The sequence below is a fragment of the Athene cunicularia genome (assembly GCF_003259725.1).
Source record: "Athene cunicularia isolate RWA chromosome Z unlocalized genomic scaffold, athCun1 chrZ_part1, whole genome shotgun sequence".
Taxonomy (NCBI): domain Eukaryota; kingdom Metazoa; phylum Chordata; class Aves; order Strigiformes; family Strigidae; genus Athene; species Athene cunicularia.
Window position 1 is genome coordinate 24252682 of NW_020799142.1, and position 25402 is coordinate 24278083.

At 42.3% G+C, this 25402-nt stretch overlaps 1 protein-coding gene across 1 annotated transcript in view; it reads left to right on the forward strand.

The window, feature by feature from the left end:
* Nucleotides 1-6558, forward strand: part of ADAMTS12 (ADAM metallopeptidase with thrombospondin type 1 motif 12) — a 170344-nt gene extending 163786 nt beyond the window's left edge. The window contains exons 23-24 of the mRNA XM_026865819.1: nucleotides 1337-1490; nucleotides 3612-6558. Coding sequence (XP_026721620.1) covers nucleotides 1337-1490; nucleotides 3612-3844 — 387 coding nt within the window. The 3' untranslated portion in view covers nucleotides 3845-6558. The remainder of the gene's footprint in view (nucleotides 1-1336; nucleotides 1491-3611) is intronic.
* The last annotated feature ends 18844 nt before the right edge of the window (nucleotides 6559-25402 follow it).

The window sequence follows — 25402 nt, forward strand, 5'->3', positions numbered from 1 at the left end:
ACTGCATTAGATGTTGTTGGAGAGCGTTGTTGTTTGGTGGGTTTTTTTCCCCTTTCTAATCAAAAACGAGATACCATTGACATTTTTCCATTACTCATTTGAAATTTTCCACTGTTTGAGACTGTTGAGGGGGGTTGGATGACCAATAAGACAACTTTGTGGAGTATTGGACTTGCCCACACAAACAGAAATGCTGAATTTTGACCCATAGCCTTCTACTTTGGCATCTGAAATTCTAATTTTAAAATACAAGGTGTGTATTTGGGGAACCTTCCAGTATCTGCAGTACATGTTTAATTATAAAGAAACTGGTCTATCTAATAAACCTTTTGAATACTCCTTAAAGCAGTGGAGAACATTGAAAGAACACCAAAAGCCAGGAACCAAATAAGCAACCGAATACCAAAGTGTATAGCAACTGTTTACTGATTTATTAATCTCATTTATTTTACTTTATTAAAAAAAATTAAACATTTATCTACAGTTGCTGCAAGAATACCTAAGATCTTTTCATGTACTTCACACCAGTAAATATTGAGTCTTATGCACAGAGATATACATTATAGACAGGATAATTTGCAGAAAAATTAAAGAGGTACCAGTCCTGTCTTCATCTCTTGTGCTTCATTAGCTGGCATTCTCTATCTGTTGGAGTATCTTGCTGGCCACTATGTATCTGAAGACAAAAATCATTTAGAATTAACTGGAATTCTCAGATGCTCTGGGATGTCAGAAGAATTAAGTACATTTACAGATCATTACAGGAGCATACTTTGAAAATGTTCTCTTTTTTATAGCCATCTGTGTGCAGCCAGACCAAGAAGCTAGCAGTTGTTTTGTGGTCATAAAGAAAGGATAACCACAGTAAATGTCACCAGACTAAAAACATCTCACTAAGCTTTTTTTAAATCTTCAGCTCGGTCATTTCTATACCTAACATTGCAATTGATTATTCATGTTTAATTTAGATGGTAAGAAAACAAAGGAAACAAAAAATGTCAGTGTGTAGTTCTAATTTAGATTATTACTCTCTTACTTTGTAGAACTGGCATTTCAGATCATACTCATCCTCCTCTGTAGAAAACAGTCCTCTTGCTCTGGTTACACATTGCAAGATACTGTATTTATACTATTTACCCCACCACTGTATCCTGCTAAATCTGACCCTAATGCACCATGGAGGTGTCTGGATGGAGAATACAGTACAGAAAGTACTTTAGTGTCATTGGTTCTGGATCATATGGCATTTTTAGCTTCCTGTCACAGTACAGCTCAAATATTGGCATATTACACAATGTAAAAAACTTTTATATGTATTAAAATTACTCTCTTTCAGTGCACCGTTTCTTGTGGAGGAGGCATTCAGCAAAGACCTGTGAAGTGCACAAATATAGAAACTAATGAAACTGAAGATGACAGTATGTGTGTGGATAAACCCAAGCCAACAGAGTATCAGAAATGCAATCTGCAAGAGTGCAGGAAAAGTACAGGTATGGAAGTACAACTGCATCAGACAGTGTCCAAAAAGCTCTGCATTTGTGCTGAGATTCTGAAAAAACTGGGAGCTGACTCAATTTAGCTTGTTGTGAGTACTACAGACTCAGTAATTATAGGTCAGCCTAACCTGTGGCTGCTCAGCTGGATTATTGGCAGAATCATGTTGTCATGTTCTCCAGCCCCACTGTCCTTGTGTTGCCATGATGGGGAATGCAGTTCTCTAAGCATGCATCCCTAATCTGTGATGCCACAACTAAATGAATAGGTCTGGTTGTCCTGACCTGTTTTAGGTAACGCACACTCTGTTTTGAGGGCTGTGGAAGGACATGCTGTGAGTCCAAACAGATGCCGTTTCTTAAGGCCGTATGGGAACTGCACATTCTGGGCTGAGAGTACAAAGAAAGTGAGACAGACACTGTAAGAAAAATCGGACTGGCACTCAACCCACATACAGTCAACATTATGAATTCAGTGTCCCACAGGGTGAGACTCCCCAAAACGCAGAGGTGGAGAAAAGTCCTCTTGTGACTCAGGGTGTCCTGTGTACCTCTCTCCTTCAAGGGCTCAGGATCCCAGTTGTTTAGATGGTTAATAGTCCAGAAAAGAAGTGTCAGGAGAGGAAGCTTACAGAAGGGTATCTTTTATCTGTAGTCTGTGTACTGCAGTATCCAGCAGATACCCTCAGGTGAGAACAGCAACAGCTCACAGTCCTGGAAGAGTCTTCAGAGGCCTTTCGGAGGAGGATTCTTCCCTCTTAGCAAGTCAGCAGTAAGGGTCCAATCTGTCAGTGAGACAAGAGGTTGTCTCCTGAGGGTAGTGCAGATCTGGCATACAGTTTGTGAGTTTAACTCCTGCTGTTCAAAGATCTTTAGCACATGTTTTGCCTAAGGGTTGAATCGGTCTTCTTATCTCCTGTCCCCTCTCATGTTCAGAAAGACAGACTCAGATAAATACTACCTACACAGATTAGTAATATTAATACAAATTATTTCTGTGAAAAAAAGCTCAAGAAGCCAGTAAAACATAAGAAATGCCCTACTGGGTAGACCAGTGGTCCATGCAGCCCAGTATTGTGTCTCCAGCAATGGCATACTTAGGGAGAATATAGGAGTTTAGTCCTTTCCTATGATTCATTTCCATGGTATTCCTCCAGCATTCCCAACTGACATACTAGAACTATTAAAGGCACCCCTTTTAGTGCCTTTCAGTTTAAATTTATGGAACTTTTACCATTAATACATTGCATCCCCTTTTTGACCATGTGATGCTGTCTGCTTCCACCCTCTCCTGTGGCAGCAAGTTCCAGAGGTTCACAGCCTGCTGTGGAAAGAAGTACTTTTATCTGTTTTAAACTGCCTTTATACTAGTCTAATCGAGTTTCCCTAATTCTAGCGTTGAGGGATTTGCTAAACAACAGCCTTGTACTTGACTAATCCACCACCTTCCTGTTTCTGCAAACCTTGACTTCCCCCCTAGCCATCTCTTCTTGCAGCTGAGGGCCCCCATTTTGTAATATCTAACTACATCTGACACATCTCAGTTTATTAAACCTGCCACAGACCTGTCAGGACCAAAATACATACAGTACCAATTCCTGGCTTATTCTGATGCAGAAATTGAAGTGTAGTCAAGCTGAACATGAAGTTAGTTAAACATGCCTTGTCTATGCTCTTCTGCCTGCCCTGCATGGCTCTGCAGCACACTGCCAACCCATTGTGCTTGTCTTACATGCACTATTACAAGAATGTGAAAGTACCAGACTCACAAATCATTGTTGTTAGACTTTCTCTGGCAGTTCTTAAAAGCAGAAACTTTAAAGTGAAAAACATAGATCAGCTATGTCTGCTGCAAAAGTAAAGACTCACTGAACAGTAATAAAAATGTGCTGTATTTTCCCACACAGAAGGTCATGTTAAGTTTAATAGGACCTGTTCACTTAAATGTCCTAAAATTTCAGAGCATCAAGCTGACCCGTAATACAGAGGAAGAGAAAACCGTCATAGATAATAGCCTTAACAAGCATGACTCTCTGGCATAAAGCAGTTTAAAATTCTAGAAATAGAGATAATATGTCAGCAAAATATAGCTAATTCTTCTCATCTTCTCCACCATAGGGCTACCCTGCAGCAAAGACCAACTATCAGTTCACTTCTGCCAGAGGCTGAAAGGCATTGGCAAGTGCTTGCTGCCGTCAATACAGACTCAGTGCTGCTTCACGTGTAGTCAGCCCCGAATTCGTAACAAAGCAAGATACTTGGATCAGCGAGGCCTCAAACAACAAAACTACACTAAATCTAGAAGAAAATCACCTCAAAACCAAGGAAACAACCAAGCTGTTCGGCAGTAGCTGTTTTTTATATAGTTGCTTTGAGTAGAGCTGTTTACAGGTTTCACATTCCTCCTTTTTTTCTGAATCATCCAACATAAATGGAAATCTGTGAACAAAATTGGGAAAACACATTCTTTAGGGTTATCAGTCCTAACTTACTCCTTCACATTGTTCTATGTAATAGTCCAAAATTTGCAACATAATTTGCAGTGTACCAGCAGCTAGTTCTTCTTAGGCATGCATAGAGGCTAGAAACGAGCTTGCAATAATTTTTTGATTTTTTAAAAATGTTTTACTTGTTCTTTCTTCCATCTCTTCTCCAAAACTGACTTGAAACAGCAGCACCGCTTACTCAAGAGTGCTGAGTGAAGGTGGCCAGCGGGACAGCAGACGCAGACCTGTGCTGTGGGCCACATCCCACTATGCTCACTCATTTTTCTGGTTTTAGGAATCCAAGTGAAGTGGCAGTATTTCTCTAAATTGTTTGCTCACTTCATAAACTTAAAAGCAGAGTTTTATAATGACTGATTATGATATGCAGGCCGAATTGAAACATTTGGTTTTAAAAAAAAAAAAAAAAAAAAAAAAGTTAATTTAGTACTTGACTAAACCTCTAAAGGATACCTCAGCAATAGCCTGTCCTGGCCAGTTTTCTTCTGCTACAATTGTCTTCCTGTAACCTGAAAATCATACCAAATACAGGAGGATATTAAGTTCCCATATACATTTTAAGGAACATTTCATGGTACCATGAAAGCAAACTCTTTGCATCTACCACCTTAATAGAGAGATTGTAATTCACAGCAATATTCAGTGATAGAGATACCAGTATCTCCTAGTAGAGTGTAAGCCCACATCCTCAAGAGTATTCTATCACCTCATTCACAGCAAACTTTTCTCCCAGTGCAAATCCTTGCTTATAGTCAGAGTAAGGTCACCTGGGACAGGAGCCCACAGTATCTGTGTAGCTCTGGGCCACAGGCATTAGGAGAGCACTAGCCTAGTGCACTTCTGTTTTTCTACTGAAGAAAATGGCAGAACAAACTTTAGAGAGACCAGACTGGACCCTTTAAAGCAAAGCTGGGCATTTTCAAATGAGCTGGATAGAGTCCAACATTTAGATTCCTTTGAAATTCAGTAGGACTTGGACACCCCAGTTCTTCATGCTCTTTTGAAAATCTCGGATTTGCTCTCTAGCTACCTGACAATTTGAGACTGTAATACAGGGAAATGTCATATTTTATGCAGTGTAGAGTGAGATGCATAGCCATGTGTCCAACTGTCGCTATGGTTACAGATCTATGACTAGCGATAGCCCTATTTCTAGACAGACCTTTATGAAAGTTAATAGAAATATTTGGGCCTGGCTGTAATCTATTAACCTAACGGTGGCCACAGGTCTAATTGTACTTCTTCATAGGTTTGTGACCTTTGGCTAAGGGCTCACTTCTTCACTTGAAGTCTCTGGGAGTTCGGGATATGCAACATGGTAAGGTTAGATTTATTAACCTCTGTGATGGCAGTATAACCCCAGTTATAGGTGCTGATGAAACTTAAAATCCACTGTTAAAAATATGGTGCTATATAACAGATGTGGGGGATCACTTAGAGTGGTGCATGTGCATGTGTGTACATAGCATGCATGCACCTACTCTTAAAACAATACATGTCTGTGGTGTTGCTGGCCAATACCATACATAATACTTTCTAAATTTCACAGTGTGCTTATGGGCCTTCTGAGGCCCTGAATGGCTACTGACCCTTTGAGCAATAGAAATCTGGGCAGTTCTTATTTCACTGGACACAGAAATACTGAATTGTGTGAAGAAGTGGAGGTGTCCTGTCTGCTTGGCTTGTCCTCAGTCTGCATTGTGTAGAGCAAAACCTGTGCTGCGACATCCGAGGCAGTTCTCTGATGGCCAAGCAACCTAAACTGGCAGATGGTGCAGATGCTTCTGATGTTCCCAGAAGCATCCTCTCAGATTTGGGCAGGACAAAGTTAGATTCACTTCAGAGTCACACTCTTCTGTGCTCAGAGGTACCTGCAACATTTTATCCACAGAGGTCAGCAGAGGTGGGTCATCACATATGTGGGGTAATGAGAAGGGAGCTGACAAAGCGGGTATAGTGCAGGTGGGAGGAAGAGTGCCTGGGAGGGTTGTCCCACTGCTCATTATGGCTAGTGTAGAGTAAAACTATTGCTGACTTCATTGTTTTCTTCAGGGAGCTGTAATCTTATTTGAAATGGATAAAAGTGAATAAATTATGTTACAGACAATCAAAATAATCTTTCTACCCAGGGAAGCACAGTCATCACTGTTGCTCAGTTTAAAAATTTAGGAAAAGACTGTGACAACAACATGAACTGTTTTAACAAAGCAGTGCCACTGCTGTATTTTACATAGGTTCTTACACATACTCATCAGCTTAGTATTCTCCTCTATGCTAATAATATGTGCGGTCATCTCTCCCATCCATTTAGAAAGATTCCTTTCTTATGACATAACTAAGTAAGGTGGATTTATGATCCTAACCCAGATGGTCACTATTCTGAAAACTGAATAGAGGATTAAGTGCAGAGGCATAATATCTTTACATTATCATATTAGCCTGAGACACATCAGCTTCAAGAGTTTGCTCAGGAAAACATGTATTTGGCACATTCACTGCTTGTTCTAACATTTCAAGGTTAAAAAGCAAACTATGATGACATATTTGTTTCAAGCTTCAATAAATGGCATTGCTTATGTCTAGTGTCTCTGGTATTTTATGTTTCCAGTGCAAGAAGATTCATAAGATAGAGTTCCAAAGAAAAAAAAAAAGTTTAGAAAATAACTTTTCTATTCCAGGGGAATCCTCATCGTTGAAGTATTTTGATGCTTCATATTCCAGCATAAAAGTCTGTTAAAAAGGGTGAGGGAAAAAGTAGCAGAATAAAGCACAGTGCTAAATAAAAATAGACATTAATAGGCTTAGATATTTCCTATGAAATAGATGACATTTTATCACTTCTAGGCCAACCAGATGTGCCTTAGCACCTTGGCAGCAGATGTGTGCATGTCTGGTGTGTGTGTTGTGGGATGTGTTTATTTTCATGAAGATTTGTATACGGTATGGTCATGGCCACTCCTCCACACTGAATCTTTTCAGTACTCAAGTTTTGCAAGTACTGATGATGATGATGATGATGATGACAGAAACTTAATGACACTAACCTTGTTCCTTGACATACAGTCCAGGAGCACAGGCATTGCAGTTAAGCATATATAAGCATAAGCACCACCAGTTTGTGCTCCATGACCAAACTCCACCCATGTATCCATCCATGGGTTCAGCCTCATAACATCCTATGGAAGTTGGTTCTTATTACTTCACAAAGTAAGTGTGGGTGTCCAGCCCAGAGGGGCAGCATCCTGCACAGGTGCTGTAAGGGAGAGGAATTAATTGGATTGAGAAATGGGTTGATGCTCCCTCCACACTGCAAAGGCTCATCAGCTCTGGATGACCTGCTGCACCACACACAGCCTGACGAGCAGTCTGTGCTGCCTGCTGCACTGTTAGGCATGGCTCACTGCACTTTGACCTTGCCAAGCATGCAGTATCCACCAAAGGAACTGTCTTTTGGCTGCTTAGCATCAGCTCGACATTAAATCAGTATGCAGGGAAAACATTGTGCTTGTGGCTCTAGTGATTCCTTCCATGATTTTAGTGGAAATAGAGTCCCTAGAGAATGGGTGGATTTGAGTCCATTTTACCTCGTGACTTCTGTAGAAAAGCGTTTCTGAGTTAGTGTTTGTACCAGTTTTATGGAAATACATGAGAAATGCTATATATTACCCATGCTTAAGCAGAATTAAGTGCATGTAATGTAGATGTAGGCATCCAGGGATAGCTACAGGGAGAAGTTACCTACCGTTTCATAAGTAATCACTGGCTGATTGTCGGCAAATGGTTATATTTACAGCCTCCATCTGTCCATTCTAGTATAGTTGTTTTAGGGCACTTTGAGATCCAGGACACTGCTCAGGAAGACTCTAAATGTCACACAAAGTGACAGCAAACTCTACATCGTGTGTGCCTCAAACTCTCAGGTACGATCTTGCAACTCACAGGGGGATGTTGGGTGTCTTCCTTCTCTAAGCCTTTCTAAGGCTGCTGGCTGCAAAGGTGAGTGGTTTGTGGCATCTAGTGACAGCAGCCCTGCTGTGAACAGCCTGAGGTAAACCAAAGGCTAGACGAGTGTCCTCACCATCGACCTGGAATAACGTGTTTCTTCACTTAGGTTTCATAGAGGGTCTTATCTTCTGCTCTGCAATCCTAGTGTGTATAGGTGTGAGTCTCATTAGTACTTAAATGAGAAAATAGCTACTTTGTGGTATCGAGGCACAATCAGAACTAGACCTTTTCAGCTGAAGATTTCTCGGTGTGCAGGCTTCTCTGCCAGCAGTAGCACATTTGCATGATGATGGTGAGAGAGAAGTAGGGATTTGAGGATTGGTGTTCCAGATGGTGGCACTTAATGCAGAAGCACAGATAGCTTAATTTTGTGGATACAGAGACAGTACATTGGAGACTTAAGAGGGAAAAATTTCAGCCCTGTTGAAGTGAATGTCCTAGATGTCCTTCTTTTCAGTGGGTTATCATGTTCCCCTGGTGAACAGGACTTGGTGCCAGACACTTCTCTCTGTGTTTACAGGGACTCATTCTGCTGCAGAATGGTGATTAATAAGAAAAGTCATTTATTTTTGCTGCCCAGAACAGCAGCCTGCACAGCCTTACACCTGCAGGTGGTAGAATATGGGGAGCTCACACAAGGATATTGCTTATTTCTGTGAGTGATTGATCCCAACCTCCTCTTTTCTCTTAATGAACAAATGCAGATATCCCCAGCACACCCACGGGAACAAAATCTGGGCTATATTAGCCAAGGAGTACAAGTTTTTCCTACAGGCATGCTGGTGGCAGCAGGAGGATGATCAGGAAGATGAGTAATAGCTACAGTACCTTTGGAGTGGCCAACCATCTTCTGTAAACTGAGGTGTCTGTGTTTGGGGAGGAATCTCTGGTGAACATGTGAAAACTAGGAAGTTGTTAAAATCTGGCCTACCATCAGATGCCTACTTAAAAGACACAAATCAAAAAGGAAATTTATCAAGGGTCTTGAAGGCTCCTGCTAATTCACTGTTACCATCATGAGGTGTAGCTTTTACTACATAAGTTAAAAATTTGGAACAGAGTTAAATAGTTACTTGGAGGGATTGAGCGTTTTGGGGAGGCAGCCTTTTTCTAGTAGCCCTCTGGAATTACCTCTCTTATCTTGTTACAAGCATGTGAGATGTTCCTCAGCAGTCTTCTGTTCTCTGCTGGATTCAGTGATTCGGTGGCTTTGGCTGGGGGCTGAGATATAATGTATCCCCCTTATATTGACTGTGGAGAACAGTACTTTGCTGCTCATGAAGACTGATGAGTCAAAGAGGCCTGCCCCAAAGCCTTGTCTGTGAGAGGCTGAAGTCTGACTTCCCTCCAGATTTGAAAGGTAAGAGGTTGAGCCTAGCTTCCTAATTAATAGGCCAATGCAGTGCCCAAGGCACTGAGCAAAGGACATGGTGTAAGAATCAGCTCTTCCTATGCCACAAAGGCACAACAGAAACCCTGAATTCCCTCTTTCTTAGCACAAAGTCTCAATAAATTAGAGGTGAACCTTAGATTTTAAACCCTTTGGGATTTTCTTGTATTTGAGTAAATACTATCTGCTAGCAAAAAAGAGAATGTGCTCTGTGTGTAGAGGCTGGGAGAAGCTGAAAGCAAGAAAAGGCTGCATGTGAGGTCAAGCCAGTTCCTCGCAAATGAAGGGGAATCCCGGGCAGGTGAAGGTCACTGTACACGTGAGCATTTCGAGACAGTGTGTGGCTTTACTGCAGCAGTAATCCGTGGGGTGTGAACAGATGTCCAGTGCTGTCCTCTCATAATTGTGGTCCTGCTTGTTGGACTGCCTGGGTAAAGGGCACCGCTGTTTGCTGTAGTGCTGGTGTTAGGGGAAATTCCCACTGGGAAAGCTGGCATGCTGGAGTGGTGGCAAATGTGGCATTAATGGGAAACTGCTGTAAGGAAAGCTCCAGTGTGAGGGACACTGATTAATGAACTAGCAGAGAGGACTTTATTACAAACCCTGAGGACTCCCTGTGAATAGAAGTGAATCTTCAAGCTCCCCACATGCTTATTTATAGAGATGACAGACATGGGAAGACTATGTTTTCTGTCTATTCTACTGCATCTGTTATCTGTTTCATACAATAGCTCAACTAATGAAGCTTGAGATTAAATTACCTCTTATGCACTGTGTTTGCTTGGAAGTATATTATTTGGTTGTTTGGCTCTGGAAGTAAAAATATATTGTCATGTTATAATATATGGGAGCCTGAATCAGACTCATAACAAACAGTGCTGGCTTATAAAATTACTGTCCTTTGCTGCAACGCCTACTGTCTGAAAGCTAATTGAATGGCATTTTTCTCCAGAGGAAAACTGCAAATGCTTTTCTATGTGTCCCCATCCCTGGTCCTAGCCTTCATGCGACACAGCCCTGGCCCTGGCAGTCAAAGCAAGTCACTGGAATAACTAACACTCTGAAAGACCAGTGAGATTCTGCCCCCAGCTAAAAGCAGGTTGTGCCAGACCCTGCACCCAGCAGCTGTGACCTAAGTGAAAAGGGACTGACTTTACTCCTCCTGCCCATCTGATGAGATTTTGAGCACATCTGGTCTTGGCTTCACAGCCATGTAAAATTAACGTTATTGCATCTGAGCTGAGGGGAGGCCATGAGCATCCTCAGGCTCCAGCATGAAGCAGGAGTTTGCTTACAGCAGACCTCCCCCTTGTTAGCAGGTGCTCGCAGCATGTGACCTGGAAGGTGACTGTTCTCTGTTGCTCCCAGGTCACTTCATTTCCATTCATGCCTGTCTTCCAAGTGTGTGCTTGGGCAAGGAGGCAGAGGGGATGTTGCAGCAGACAGAGCCTGTTGGAGTTAATGGGAACAGAAATGGGTCTTGGTAATTACTGTAGTTACGTGTTCAGCTAACCTGATTTTGGCTGAAGCTTCTTGCTGGCTCCTGCTCCCCTCCCACAAGGGACACATGGTCTGATTGAGAAGGGGACCCTCGTTTATAAGGGGGCCCTGCTGGGAGGAGGCAGCGCTGGTGTAAAACCTGTGCAAGGATGCTGGGGCTTTCAACATGCTTCTCCTTTGCCTCATCAACACCCACTCAGACTCAGCTTCAGGATGCTTGACCTGCATGCACCCTCCAAATGGAAAATGTGTCTTTCACCTAGTTGGACTCGTGGTGCCCAAAAGAGTAGCAAGGTGGGGAACAAAAAATTCTCTACCAAGCTCAACAAATCCTTTGAGCAAACCATGACTCTGGGTTTACTGACTGCTGTTGTTACAAGCGTGGGAGAAGGCAACAAGTGTCCACTAATACAAAGGAAACTGTGTCCAGGGAACTTTTTTATCCTGCTGCTGTGCCTGCCATGTCCATGACCTTTACTGTGTCTGAAACTGCAGAAAGGTAATCAAGGCTGGAGTTGAAATTTTCCATACACTACAGCCAGTCACCCTTGCCCTAGGTGTAGAATGAGTTTGTCTGTGTAAATGTGAAGTTTTTGTTAAGCAGCAACAGAGACAAACTGCTAGAAACTGTAGTTGCTGAAAAGTGAAGTATTGGAGAGTTTGAAACCTTTTGCAAGTTACGTCAGGTTCTGTGAGAAATCATGAATGAAGTCAAAACTGATAATTTTGATATTTATGTAATGAAATCTTTCTTTTGGGGAATATAAGTGGGTGCTCTTCACAGGACAGAAGCTGTAGTTGGGTGTCCACGCATCAGCTGCCATTTCCTTGGAGTCTGCATTTGGATCAGGTACCTAGCTTCAACTTGGTGTAAGTGCCGTAAGTGCCATATTGTGCAGGATGCCAGAGTGATCCCTTTCCAGTCGTTCCTCTTGACAGAGCTTTCCACTATATAGTGACAATTATGGCAATTTAATGTGATATTTAGGGCTGTCAGCTGAGAACAAGGAGCAGTCCCCTCTCCGGTGCACAGGGAAACATCTCAGTTTCATCTTGACTGTAGATATCTTAACTTTTTAAATAAATAATCAGTCAGCTGAGGAAGAAACAGTTACTCAGAAAAGCTATTTATTGTCTGGTGGCCAGACACATTGTGCTGGTTTTATACAGGAAATCTGCTGAGCACAAAGCTGAATGTTGTTGGTTTCACCAGGTGGGTTTTGCTAGCCGACAGCCAAGGCAAGCTGATGCTGAACTGACCTGGTAAGCAATTACCCAAAGTCCCCAAAGAGGTTCATAGAGTATGTCTGACTGACTCCCATTTGTCTAGGCACACACAGGGCTGTCATGTGCTTGAGCCTGGAGGCCTTTTATAGGGGAAACAATAAACTAAGTCTCTGAGGAAAGAACATTGTGTATCCTCTGCAATAGCCGGTGCCACCTGTCTCTCTTGGATGGGAGTTGCCTGCTGAAAATATGCCAGATGTGGAGCACAAAATCCACTGTCTATTAGAGCTACACAGGCAATGGGTTTTCTTCTCTTTCATCATCTTTATTTATTGGTTTCCTTTACAATTGATGAATGACTGCAGATATTTAGCTCTAGATTAGCAAATTAAGGTTGCTAGTAAGAGGACTGTTGCATCCTTAACAGTACTTGTTCTGATCAAAGGAAATATGTTCTTAATTTGAGCTATGTAGAGGCTCTGGCCCAACGAAATCAAGACATCTCGTTTGCTTATGAGCTGGGCTTCTAGGATGACTGAAACTCCTGATTAACCTCATGTATCATTACTGTGCATTTTCAAGCTCTTTGCCTTTTGCTAGCTGCAATTTTTTTACCCCCTGTTTCCAACCTCAGGACTGTGCTCTTTCCTTCAGTGCCAGGAATAGGTGCATCCTCAGTTAGAAGTCTCCACAGAGAGGTGCTTGCAAACTTTGGTCAAATCACCTCTCTGTCTTCCCTTTAAATGAAGTAAAAATACTAAGTTTCTTCAGTTGTTCCAAGGCATATTTCATGGACTTCATTTTTTTCTGTTGTTTTTGAACTGTTAAAATTGTAACTTTGAAGTGCAGACACAAAAACTTCATAGAGAATTGCAAATCTGTCATGTCACTGCATGCAGCACTGGGATTCTATTACATTTCCAGGTTCAAATTTTACTTATTTCAGCTCTAGCATTAGGTTACAAACATAAATTTCGTTGGTAGTTTGCCAGTACTGTGCTGCTATTTTCTAATGTCATGAACTTCAGCATACGTCTCCCTCTGGTGTATGACCTCTCATCTTTGCTTTTAGTTTTTGTTCCTTTATGAAAGAAGATCTTCAAATTCCACTGACTTTAACAAGTGACACAGTTCACACTATCTAAACAATCTCCCTCATTTACTGTCTCACCAGTTCCTGTGGTATCTGCCTATTTTCTCAGCACTGATTTGCTGTTTTCTTCTAGATCACCAATGAAGATATCTAATGGCAGGAATATCTCGCTATGGTAATGAAGGTGTTTGGATGATGTGTCCCTTATTTAATGATGAATTCTGAATGTGCTTGTATTTAACATACTGTTTATACAATCAAAATATTGCATGGAGCAAAATGAAATTTTTCACAGATATCTTTTGTCTAGTCCAACCAAACTCATTGTCTGTTGGAGGGAAGCTAATGTTTGGCTTGAAAGAACCAACCTAGTAAAAGCCACAACCCTTACCTTTGTCATACTGAAGTTTCAACCTCAAGGCACACTCGAAACATGCTCAACAACAGCTTTGAAATGTCTTTGATCTCAGCTTTGTTAGCACAACCATTGAGATATCTTCTGGTCATCTGGCTGGTTGCCATCTTAACCATCCAAAATGAGAAGAAAGCAAAGTAAGAGACTCATAGAGGAGGTCTATTGCATGATATGCTTCTCTCTTGCCTTTTGACACTTCTAATCATGCATTTGAAATCATAGGAATTTTGAAAATTTAAGCAGCTGCTGTTCCAGCCAGCTGCAGACCAGCACGTGGAAACAGGAGACTCTGGGAATTTGTTACAGCAGAGGAAAAACTTCATCTGGCTTCTCTTCACACTAATGGCTGATACGCTGACTCTAAAGCTTCAACTCACATATGATGTTCCTAGGGCATCCCCTGAAACTGCCAGGAATTTGCAGGCCCAGTATTTACAGCTGGATGAAGCCTGGCTATGAAAGCCCCTGAACTTTATAGAGTGGGGACAGTACTGGCTGTAGACCATGCACTGAGACACAACAACAAAAAACCTATTGCTTCTGATGTGTGGCAGTGGCAACAGGGACCATCGGAGAGTTGTGTGTGCTTGCAGCCTTTCTGGATCCAGGCAGGAGCACTGTCTCCTTGCAGAGCCCAGGTTGAGCAACCTTTTAGCACATGTGAGGAGGTTATGATGTGGGAGATGCTGGTTTTGAAAACCTTCCTGAGCCAATACTTCTATGTGCCTGAAGATTTGATCAGTAGGGGAGCCTGTAATGGGAGATGCTGTGATCCAGGCTCATGCTGGAAAAGATGCATCCCAGCCCCAAGCTGACACCTTGATGCACACAGGTATTAATACAGAGCCTCCCTGCTCTTCTCTAGGGGCCATTAGTTGACCATGGCTCCTACAAGTAAAGCCAAATTGAGGAAGGAAGGCTGGCAAAGGAGCTGACTGTCCTTATCACTGCCTTAATTGAGCAAATAATCCTAAAAATGTCTATAGCTGAAGCCAGGAACAGAGCTGCTTTTGATCTAGAGAGACTAGTCTAGGTTGATAACAACTTAGAAGGGAGAGTATATTGTTTTATAAGCAGATCCAGCTAGTGCTAGTTTGGAGATGAAAGAAGGTGGCAACTTGGGAGTGCCAGGAATCCATGAGAGGAGGCAGATGACCTTGTTACAAATCCAGGTGCTCTTTGGACCTCCTTATCTGCGTAGTGCTAAGCTGTGATCCCTCCAGATGGATCCCAAAGCACAGCCTTAGGCTTGTGGTCAGGCAAAACATCCATGAACAACTCTAAGGCAGTGGTAGTTACTGATGACTGATAAAATAAAGTCAAAATGTTTGCAATTTTTTAAGAGAAGGAATTTGTCTTAGTGAAGGACTTGCTGCTTTCCCCTTCTGCCACCAATGTATAAGCTTGTGAACAGGGAATAATTTGCCTCTAAATTGACAACTTTGGGAAAGCTTATCTTTGATGATCTGAGCTTGTTCTCTGTTTAGCCATTTTATGACTGAAAATGCCAGCTTCTGTATGAAATAATATCAGATATTGTTTCAAATGTCAATGGTATCTAGCTTATAAAGTAACAGCTGGACTGCATCTGTAGACAGTTCAGAACTGAAGCTGGTCAGGAGTTTTTTAATGGATAAAAAGAGACTTCACTGAAGATATTTTGTTCAACTGTGGGAGGCTCAGAATTAATTTTTTTAATTACATGTTTTAGAATAAATGACATCTTATTAAATGAAGTGATTTTTTTTCTATGAAAAAAAAAAATATTGCCATGGCTAACATCTTCCTTTCAAAGTCTTGGCAAAGTAGTTCTAAGTGGAAAGCTGACAAGCATTCAAAACCTTGACCTCTGTCTATTTGATTGACCCTGTGTGCAGTCCTAGCAACTACTGAGAAATAACATTTTACATGTTTCTGAAATGATGATGTTAACTCTGATGTCCTGTCTAATTTCCTTTCCGTGCCTACATTTCCCCCCCATAAAGATTGGAAAAATACTGCATGGTAACTGATGAGCTGTGCTATCAATCATTATTTTTGTTCACTGTTAAATAGCTTTTATATGCTGTATGTTATATGGCACTGGATGTTATTTATTAACATATGCAAGTTCAAATCATGATTCATATGAAATTGCTATCTCTGAGATCTGAAGAGAGTCCTAAAATGATGCATTGAACATGATTTCTACCACAAATACCAAGTCACACAACTTTGAAAAGGCAGCTGAACAGTAATTCATAAGGTTTTCATCAGCAGAAGTTTGCCCTTTCCCCATTTTTAATATGAGAAGCAAAACCTTAGATGCTTTGCAAAGCCTTGAGTAATTTTGAATGAAGCTTTGGGTGTTCAGATACATGTCCCTTGAAAGAGATTTGCATGACTTTAAGTTCCCAGTTTGAAAACTGTTCTGATAAGAGTGCAGAGTTTTTTCTGACAAACATCTGTGTGTGCTTTCTTTTGCAATACCCTTTTCAGTCTCTAGCTTGGCTCTTCTAGCCACCTGCTGCTGATTCTGTTTCCATCACCTCTGAGTCAAAGTGTGTGATTTCTTCCTAACAGACTTCCTTCATCATCTTTGTGGCCCTCCATGGGACTCCCTCCAGTATGTCTGTGTCTTTTCTACTGAGGAGCCCAGCACTGAACACAGCATCCCAGATGTGTCTCACCAGGCTGAGCTGAGGAGGAGGATAACCCCCCTTGATCTGCTAGCAGTGCTCTGCCTAATACAGACCCAGATGCTGTTGGCTGCCTTTGCTGCAAGGTCACATTGCTGGTTCATGCTCACCTTCACCAGGATGCCCAGACTGCTTCCAGTCAGTCCCCAGCCTGTACTGGTGCTGGCGGTTATCTGCTCCCAGGCGCAGGACTTTGCATTTCCCTTTGTTGAACTGCCCCGGGTTCCTGTCAGCCCATTTCTCCAGCCCACTGAGGACCCTCTGAAGGGTGGCACAACCCTCTGGTGTATCACCCACTCCTCCCACTGCAAATCTGCTGAGGCTGCTCTCTGTCCCATCATCCAGATCAGTAATGGAAAAGTTGAATGGGACTGGCTCCAGTCCACCACTGGTCACTGCCCTCCAGCTGAGCTTTGTGCTGCTAATCACAGCCCTTTTAACCTGACAGTTCAGCCACATTTCCGTCTACCTTGCACCCACTTATCTAGTCCATACTTCATCAGTTTGTCAATAAGGATGTTACAGTAGACATAGCAAAAGCCCTACTAAAGCTGAGATAGACAGCAGGTAGGTGAATTCAAAACACTGATTTGCTTGACTGGTGGTAGCCCAGCAGACTTTGCCTGGAGCAGTTAAAGATGTGCTCACAAAAATCTCTGCTGACAGTGCCCACGGTTGCAACACAAAGCAAAAAGGCTGTCAAAAGCAAGTATGGGCTAGAAACATTCAGCAAGCTCAGCCCTTTACAGAGTGTAAGTAACTGAAACAAAAAATATCTTGTATTTTTTGAGGAAATTCAGTCCTCAATCTTCTCACTCCACATTTATAACAGGGTAACAGAGCCAAATGTTGTTTGCAGCTGAGATGGAGAAAAGAAAACCATCCTCTTGTGCACTGGGTTGTGTCTGAGGATAAAAACTATTGGGCTACAGTAATTTAATGAGATTTGGGTTTATGAAATTCTTATGTGCTGCTATTATAGGAGATAATCCTTGCCAAGGGTTGTGATATTGCCCTTCCCGCCCAGTGGCTCCCCTCCACAAGCTCTTCCTGTTTCTTGAGCAGCAATGGTTGTTGTCAAGTATAAATGTCCTTTTTTTATGATGCTGCAAAAACGCAACAATAATAAAAAGCTGTGGAGAGAAAAATTTCTTCACCTCCACCATAAAGACTGAAAACTGAGGGAGGGAAAAAGTAAATTGCTAGCTATCAGGCTTTTGATGCTTTTTCCTTTTCAAGTGGATAATACAGATCTTCCTGCACACTCCAGAGCTGTGTAGCAGCATCTTCATTGCTCACTCAACTTCTGAAGTTGCTCTTAAGGAATAGAACAGGGAAAAGAGTCACTGATAAATTACTGAAGAGGGGGATCAAATCTTTGTGAGTAGCTCAGAGAGATCTTCTGGCCGCAGAAGTTGGTGCCTCAGTACTGCACAGGGTTATCTACAGTAATAACCACAAACCAAGCTGCAAAGCCTCAATACACATTCATATCCCTCTAGAATTAAGCTTGATCATGATGCGTGTGAAAACTGCCTGCTTGGTGGCTGTTCCAGGTCTGAAGGCCCTGCTGATGAACTGTGGGGCAGAAGTAAACAATGAGTTAGGGGTTTTTTGCCAGTCTTCGTTATCCATGATAGTTTACGAAGAATGCCTGAAATACCGTAAGCCAAGGTAGACCAGAGAGGACTTGATTGATATTTTTTTTTTTTTTTCCTTTTGCAGCTTTTGAAGCTGCACCTCTCTGGGCTCCTGTGGTTCCTCCTGCCATCCAGGCTGCATGGCCCTTGTGAAATTGCTCTTTCCTGCAGACCCCGAGACAGAACACATACAGGTTGTGCAGAGCTGTACACAGCAGGTGACACAGATGAGGCTGGGTGGCAAACACCTGGTCCACAAGTGTCCAGAAGAGGTGAAGACTTGATCCTTCTGTCAGCATTAGCAGAGGTAACACTACTCCTCTGCAGGGCCCCAGTGCTTTGCTGAATTGGGCCTCAAAGGGGATGGTGTGTATCTACAGATACTGGGCAGCTGCTGGGCCAAACTAACTCTTCAAGGCTGGGGGAAAAAAGCATTAAAGGTGTGAAGTGAAGGTGGTCCCGCTGGGAAGGGGCAGGACAGAGCATTGCTATGGCACTTGGAGCAGGGCTTTTTACAGCTGCAATTTAAACAGCAGGGGGGCTCCATCCTCTTCCAAGATAAAAAGCTTTGACTACATGTCTTTTCTCTTCCTGTAGCTGTTAGCATGGTTCTGCTCTGATGTGAAGCACTGGGTCAGTGAGTACTAGCAGCTGCTGAAAATGAGTGGTGCAAGAAACAGCAATCCCCTTGCACCATGCCTGTTTGCAGTGCTGCAGACAGACTCTGCACACATACGTACATGGCTGCCCTTCTAACAAATGCCATCTAATAAAAAAATGCTACTTGGCAAAGCAAACAGAAGAAGTAGCGTGGTGTGGGAGGCGGAGCCCCAGTCTACAAGCCTGGAGGTCCAGGGTTCTTCCAGGGGTTTGCAGAGTGACACCAGGTAAGTCACCACAGTGCTCTGCACTCCTGGTGCCCCCTGTAATTAAATCGCTGGCTCCTTGAAGCAGAGACTGCCTGTGTATAGCTTTGAACAATGAGGTTTTGATCTTGTTTAGGTCCCTTGGCACTGCATTAATACTATTATATTAATCATATTATATGATTTACTGCCACATCACCAGGATGGCTTTTAAGAAGAATGACCCTGCAATGAAGGGACAGAGCTGAGGATGGCAAGTTAAAACTTCTAGTCCAGATTTCTGTTATAATATTGAGCTTAGTATTTATTCCTTCAGCTGGCATAAAACCCAATCAAAGAACTAAGATTTGTAAAAATTCTCTCTAGACTGCTCCACTGCTGTTGTTATTTATTTTGTCTCTGACTGTGATACAGATAATCCATTTAAACTCATGTTCAAAAAGAGACTACGTAACAACAGGAATATGAATTACTATTCATAAGCAAATGATTCTCTTGCAGGGGTTTGAAGCTGAAAATGAATGGGCTACTCAGCAGCAGCAAGGAAAAGGGGTGTTGCAAAGAGGGCCCACTTGGCAGCTCTTGGCACATATGAGAACAGATTTCAGTGTCCCTGGTTTGGGTTGACACATGCAGCTGAACTCCATTTCATCACTTCCTTTGTCTTCTAAGATGGCATCTGTGCTAGGACAGTGTGGACAGCAAATACGCACCACCCCATGAGCCCTGACACAGGCAGCTGTGCTTTTTGAATTGGTCAGCAGACTCTGGGTTGGGGTATTGGAAAAGCCTCCCTGGGTCATCCTCACATGGGCCTTGATTGTTTGAGGCGCAGTTGCTGCTGCAGTTTGACAGAGCTGTGGAAGTGAAGTTTGACATTTGTGGAACTGAAACCCAATGGGAAAGCAAACCATGGAAATAAATGGCTTCTGGGAGCTTGGCCTTGCCCTGTGTGTGTAGCCCTTGCTCTGCGCTGACAGAAAAGTGGTACATGAATGTAAACGGGCAGGTAACAGCTCTCCTTCCCCATTCCAGGTCTGAGCCTGAAAGCCCTCCCTTGTTTGCTGTATCCTGCTGCCTCCTCCATTCCTTGACATTCTCTCACAATTCCTGCAGCCTTTTCCTTTTCTCTCTTAATCTCAGCTCAGGTCATGATTTAGATTCTGCATGATTGCCTCCTGTTTGCTGTTCAGGAAAACAAAAGCTGAAATGTGCTTTGTTGAGATTTTTCAGCAGTGGCAGTGCTTTGTCCTGGTTAGAGCAGGATGGGATAAGAATGGTGTCGGTGTTTAGACCTTCAGCAGGTTCTTCATTTACTGTGATGAGGCTAGTGCTCCATATGAGATACACACTGATACCTCTCTCCATCTTAAATTTAAATGGATAGTGCAATACATATGTTTCTAAGCAATGCAAAACTTGCTTTTCTTCATTGACATGGAAGGAAAATTGCATTATTTGGTCTATCTTAATTTATGTGTAGACCTATGCTACAAACTATAGCTGCTACTTTCTTCCATTCACTTGGAAACACTGATAGACCAAGAGTGACAGCTTGTCATAATCTTCCTGCGTTATTTTTCATACATAGGGATGATTGAAATGACCTTATCAGTGATACTTATTCTGATGAGTCTGTTAGTGGGAAGATATAGATTATCCTGTAAACAAAGTACTGCTTTGCAAAGTATTCCCCTGTTGACAACACAAAGCCATATGCCACATCATTGCACTTTGTGCTCCACTGGCTCTGCACAGAGCATCTTGAAAACTCAGGAGTAAAGCACTGGGCATTCAAGATTCATTAGAGCAGAAACAGTAAATAAAGATCCTAACTTCAAGTGCTGATGGTGAGGAAAGGGTAGCTCCTTCCTATAACGTAGAAATGTGTTTGAAACCCTCAGTAAGAGTCCCAGATCTACTAGGCAGCACAACCAGGCCTTGTTTTCTGTATTTCCTTACTCTCTTCCTTTTTCTTGTGTCTTTTTCTGTATAGGAGAGACCCCAACCTCAAAAAAATAATATGTTCTTTGGATGTTGGGGATTTGGGTTTGAATCCCCTTATGCAGAGAAGAGAACCAAATGGGGGATGCCACAACTGGGACAGGGCCTCTGTGCATGGCAAGTGGTGAGTTTTACAATGAAAAGACATCACCTCTACAGTTGAGGTACTCCAGGGCTGGGCAGCAGCTGATTGCAGGATCAGTTACAGACTGAAGCTGGGCTCTAGTTTCCGCTTGAGTCCCACTCTAGATGCTGAGATCTTTCCTGAATTTAGGTGCAAGGGTTGAGTGTTTTTAAACTCTTTTTGTCAGCTTTCCAGATCAGTGAGTTGTCCTTTCCAAAACAGCCAGGCTAAATGATGGATTTCTTTGACACTCTGTACATGAAATTTGAAAGAATTACCAAGTTCTGGTTTGAGGGAGCTGAACCCAGAAAAGAGCAGCTCTGAATTTCTTTTAAAATGTGCTTTTTGTTCCTTCTTGAGTCTAAGTTTATCACCTGCAAAATAACAATAATGTAAGTTCAGATATCATACAGTGAAACGGACATTTGTTGTTTGATGGTCATTTCTACTCAGATCCTGAAAGTCTTACTATGTGGAAAAAATCTTATACTGAAAACAAAACAAAACAAATTTGTCATTGGAAAGTAAAACCCAAACATTCTGAAATTATTTTTATTTCTATCCTGTGAACAATCTCAGAAAAATTTCTGGGAATAAAAGATATGAATAGCTCAGCCACCTGATGCTGAGGAGTGTGGGGATATGTGGGGATATCTGCCTTTCAGTGTGAGAAAGGGGACCCTTGGTAGCTAAGTGGATGTACAATCTGTCCAGGGATGATCTGCTCAAAGACTACAGTGGTTTAAAAATCCTAAAGAGAGAAATCTCACTCTTTTGCCTTAAAGAAAATCGCTATTTGCCCTGTTACTCTGATCTGAAGGATTTTGTACTCCACCTGATCCCTCTGCTGACACATCCTCTCTATCTTGATTTGGAGGCCACAGCTCAGAATACGTATGTGTCCCGTAGCTAAGTATTTATGAATTAATGTCATTATATGATTATTAACTCAGCTGGCAATGGCTCCTTGGAAGGGTACGCTCAGTAATTCATCCAATTCTGACATTTTGGTGGCTGCACCAATAAAAGGTGTCTTTCCATATTCATAGGTAAGCCCAACGCTCAGTTAATTCAAAGCTGTTCCAGTGTGCAGCCTGACATCCTTGCGGATAGGCAGGGATAGAGATTTCACATCCTTATGGGCCTTTCTCTCACTAAACAAAAATACAGATAAATTTTCCTTGTATTGCTGATGTGCTGTAGACAGGTTACAGTTTGCCCCTGAAGTGTGCAATTGAGAAATCACATATTAAACATGATTGTCATTGTGCATTTAAGCTCTTATAGAATAGTAAATTAACTTGTGCTGATGTTGCTATATGCACTTGATGTACAAGAGTTAAGAGTATTCCCAAAACAAAGAGTCATGTTTCAGGCATGTAATAAAGCAATAAGTGTTTAGTTTATAAGCCTGCTTCATCTTGTGATGGATAGCAAAAGGTACTTTAAGTGTCAGCCCCGAACTGGCATGCTGCAAACATATTATCTTCTCATCTAGTGAGATAAAGCCATCACAGGGTAGGGTATTTGAAACTGCAAGGAGTTTTAATTGTACTTTGCATCTGGGTGTGGGCCAGGAGGGCACTGTATGTCCTTGTTCCATGCTTTCTTGCCCCATCTCTGCCAACTCTCTTGTCCCTGTTTCTGCTCCTCTCTCTGGGGATCCCAGAGAGGCCATGCCAAAGACTTTGGGGAAGACAAGGGTGTCTGCAGTATGCTGTGTTGTGCCTCCATTCTAGTGGTCCCTACTACCTCTTCTTTTAATGCAGCTATATACCCTTGCCTGGTGGAAGCCCTGTCATGTTTAATTGGCATAATTTTTTTTTTTGTAGATGCTGAACACTTTGAGTTTGGTTGGTGGGTTTTTTTCGGTTTTCACAGCTGCCCTCCCTGCATCTCTGAGTGTCTTCCTGTTTGCAGAAGAGCTTTGTGACCCAGTTGACTGCTATTTTGAGAGAGATACAGATACCTTATATATTAAAACTAAATGTGTAACCCAGATGATTTACCTTTAGTGTTTGAGAATACTACAAAATGTGCCTGGCTGTCCCAGTTTATGCAAGTACATGTTCTTTATAGTGATTTATTGTAAGATGTTAATGCATGCCTTGCTCCAGAGGCTATCCTACATGGAAAAAACTTAGAAAAAACTTAACTCTGATAGAAGTTCAAATGTAGCTCATTCTGTATGAGCATACTCAATCACAATGGCTAACAAGGCATCAACCAAAACCAGACAACTGTGAAGGAATACTCCTGTCCAAGGGAGATGGAAAACACTAGTGTGTAGAAAGGCTGAGTGGTTCTGGAAATACTCCTTAAGCACCAAGCAGTATGTGCTCTTTTTTTAAATAGGCATAACAATATTTAATTTTCATAGCATCAGTTTACTATTATCAGATTTGACAGCCAGCTGCTTAAATCTTTACCAGAATTGACAGTGCAATTAAAAAATGGTGAAGGCTAAGGCAATCATGAAGTTACATACGGCTTGAGCTGAAGGCCTGAAATGAGTTTTCAAAGACCCCTTAATCCTGGCCTGCTCTAACATAGGAAAAGTCAGACTTCACAAACTAGTTTTCTTTTACTAGAGGGCTTGTTGTTTGCTTTTCTGGGGGAACAGGCATGGGCTGAGTTTGAATGCAACAGAAAAAAAAAAAATGTAGTCAGGGCAAGGCTGGCTGTGTTAAGGTGCTTACACCAATTATCAATTTATCTTACAGCTGGTTTCTCCATAAAGGTGATGATTCACTGCTTTTAGAGGAGTTAACATAACACTACTGAATCTGAATATCAGATTGTCCCAGTGGTGTAATTGAGGAAGCCGTATCAGACAGCAGTGGGAATTTCAGCCCAAGATGTGACAGGAAGAGTCTAAGTGGAATTACCCTTGGCTGTGGCAGCATCCAGATGGCTCTGGACCAGGGGAAACTCTCAGGGGAGTTTGCAGAACTGAGGAGTTTCATGGAAAATGAAGGCTGGCCCAGTGATTCCTGCCAGGTACAAAAATTCCTGCCAGACTTCACTTGTATAAACTTGGATGATCTACCAGCTCAGGTATCTTCCTTCTGTCATTCTGTGTGCCTCCTTCAGCAATTTGCTTTGAAATCTGCTTTAAGGTATGAGCAAACAAAACTTGCTGTGAGGCAGAGTTGGAGCTGCACAGTTATCAGCTACTCCACAGGAAATGCCCACGGCATGGAGGACTTACAGACAGAAAACCAAGCTGCAAACGTTTTGCATTTCCCTTTCTTAATGCTGGTAATCAGAGCATGCTCCACACAACTGGAGAGGTGGCTTTCAGGCTTCTCACACCCTGCTAAGAATTACACAAAGGCTTCTTTCCTGCTTGACAAGTGGTTCCATCATTAAACCACTTGGTGACACCGAGTTGCATTGTCCTGCCTCAGACTTGCAGAGTCCTTTATCAGGAGCTTGGTCCTACCAAAGGTGAGAAGCAGTGACCAAAGGCCGCTCTTCAGAGGTCTTCTGGTTCATCTGAGCATGTGCTACTTGGACCAAGCCAGTCCTCCTTCTGCACACATCCAGAGCTCCTGACAGCTGGAGAACTTACAAGAGCAGAGAGCATGAGTTTAGACGGCACGTGAACAGAGCATCACACAGATCATGATTTGGGCATAAGCACCTTGGTTCTGTCCACACCCTGCTGGAGGTACGGGGTTTATTGGATTGTACCCTTAGGTGTTGTTTCTAGTAAAAGAGTCATATATGTACATCTATACTGTTCAGTAGGTAATTAAAAGGATGACCTAAGTAAATGAGGTTTCTGTAAAAAGATGACTTGTCACCTACCAAGCCATACACAGCAGTGGCCAGCATTTTACAGCACCAGTATCTCAATACACAACTAAGGCAGTTTAATGCCAACCTGCCTGCAGATCCCTGCAGAACAAAAGGCAGAGCTCTCTGAAAATCAGCAAGGACACCAGCCTCATGGAAAGGTGGTTTGAGACAATTCCTGGAGAGAAACAGCCAGTGGCTTCTTTTCCATGTGGGACTGATATCTACTCTGGTTTTGCTTCAACACTTGATGAAGTCCTTCTGTTCCAGGGACAGCCGGCATCTGATTTTGCAGTTTTACACTAAAGTCACTTCAAGCAAAGTAAACCACGTGCAAAATACAGAAAATAACTCACTTAACCCTCACCAAAATGATTTTGAAAGCAGTAAGGCAGGAGAAAGTCAATTTTCCTCCCACCCCCTTTTTATTTTTTCCACAGTAGTGAGATGGAACATTTAATCTGAATTAACCAAAGGAAAATAAATTTTGCTACAAGTTGCAGGCCTTGTGGCCCACTGAAACTGAATTCACCATGGGTTCAAGTGCTGATCACAATATTACCATCACCCCTGAGAAAGACCAGTGAGAAAAGGTTCCATGAAATGCCTCAGCCCAATAATAAAGGAAATGGGACTTGATGGGTCCAACCTGTCCTCCGACC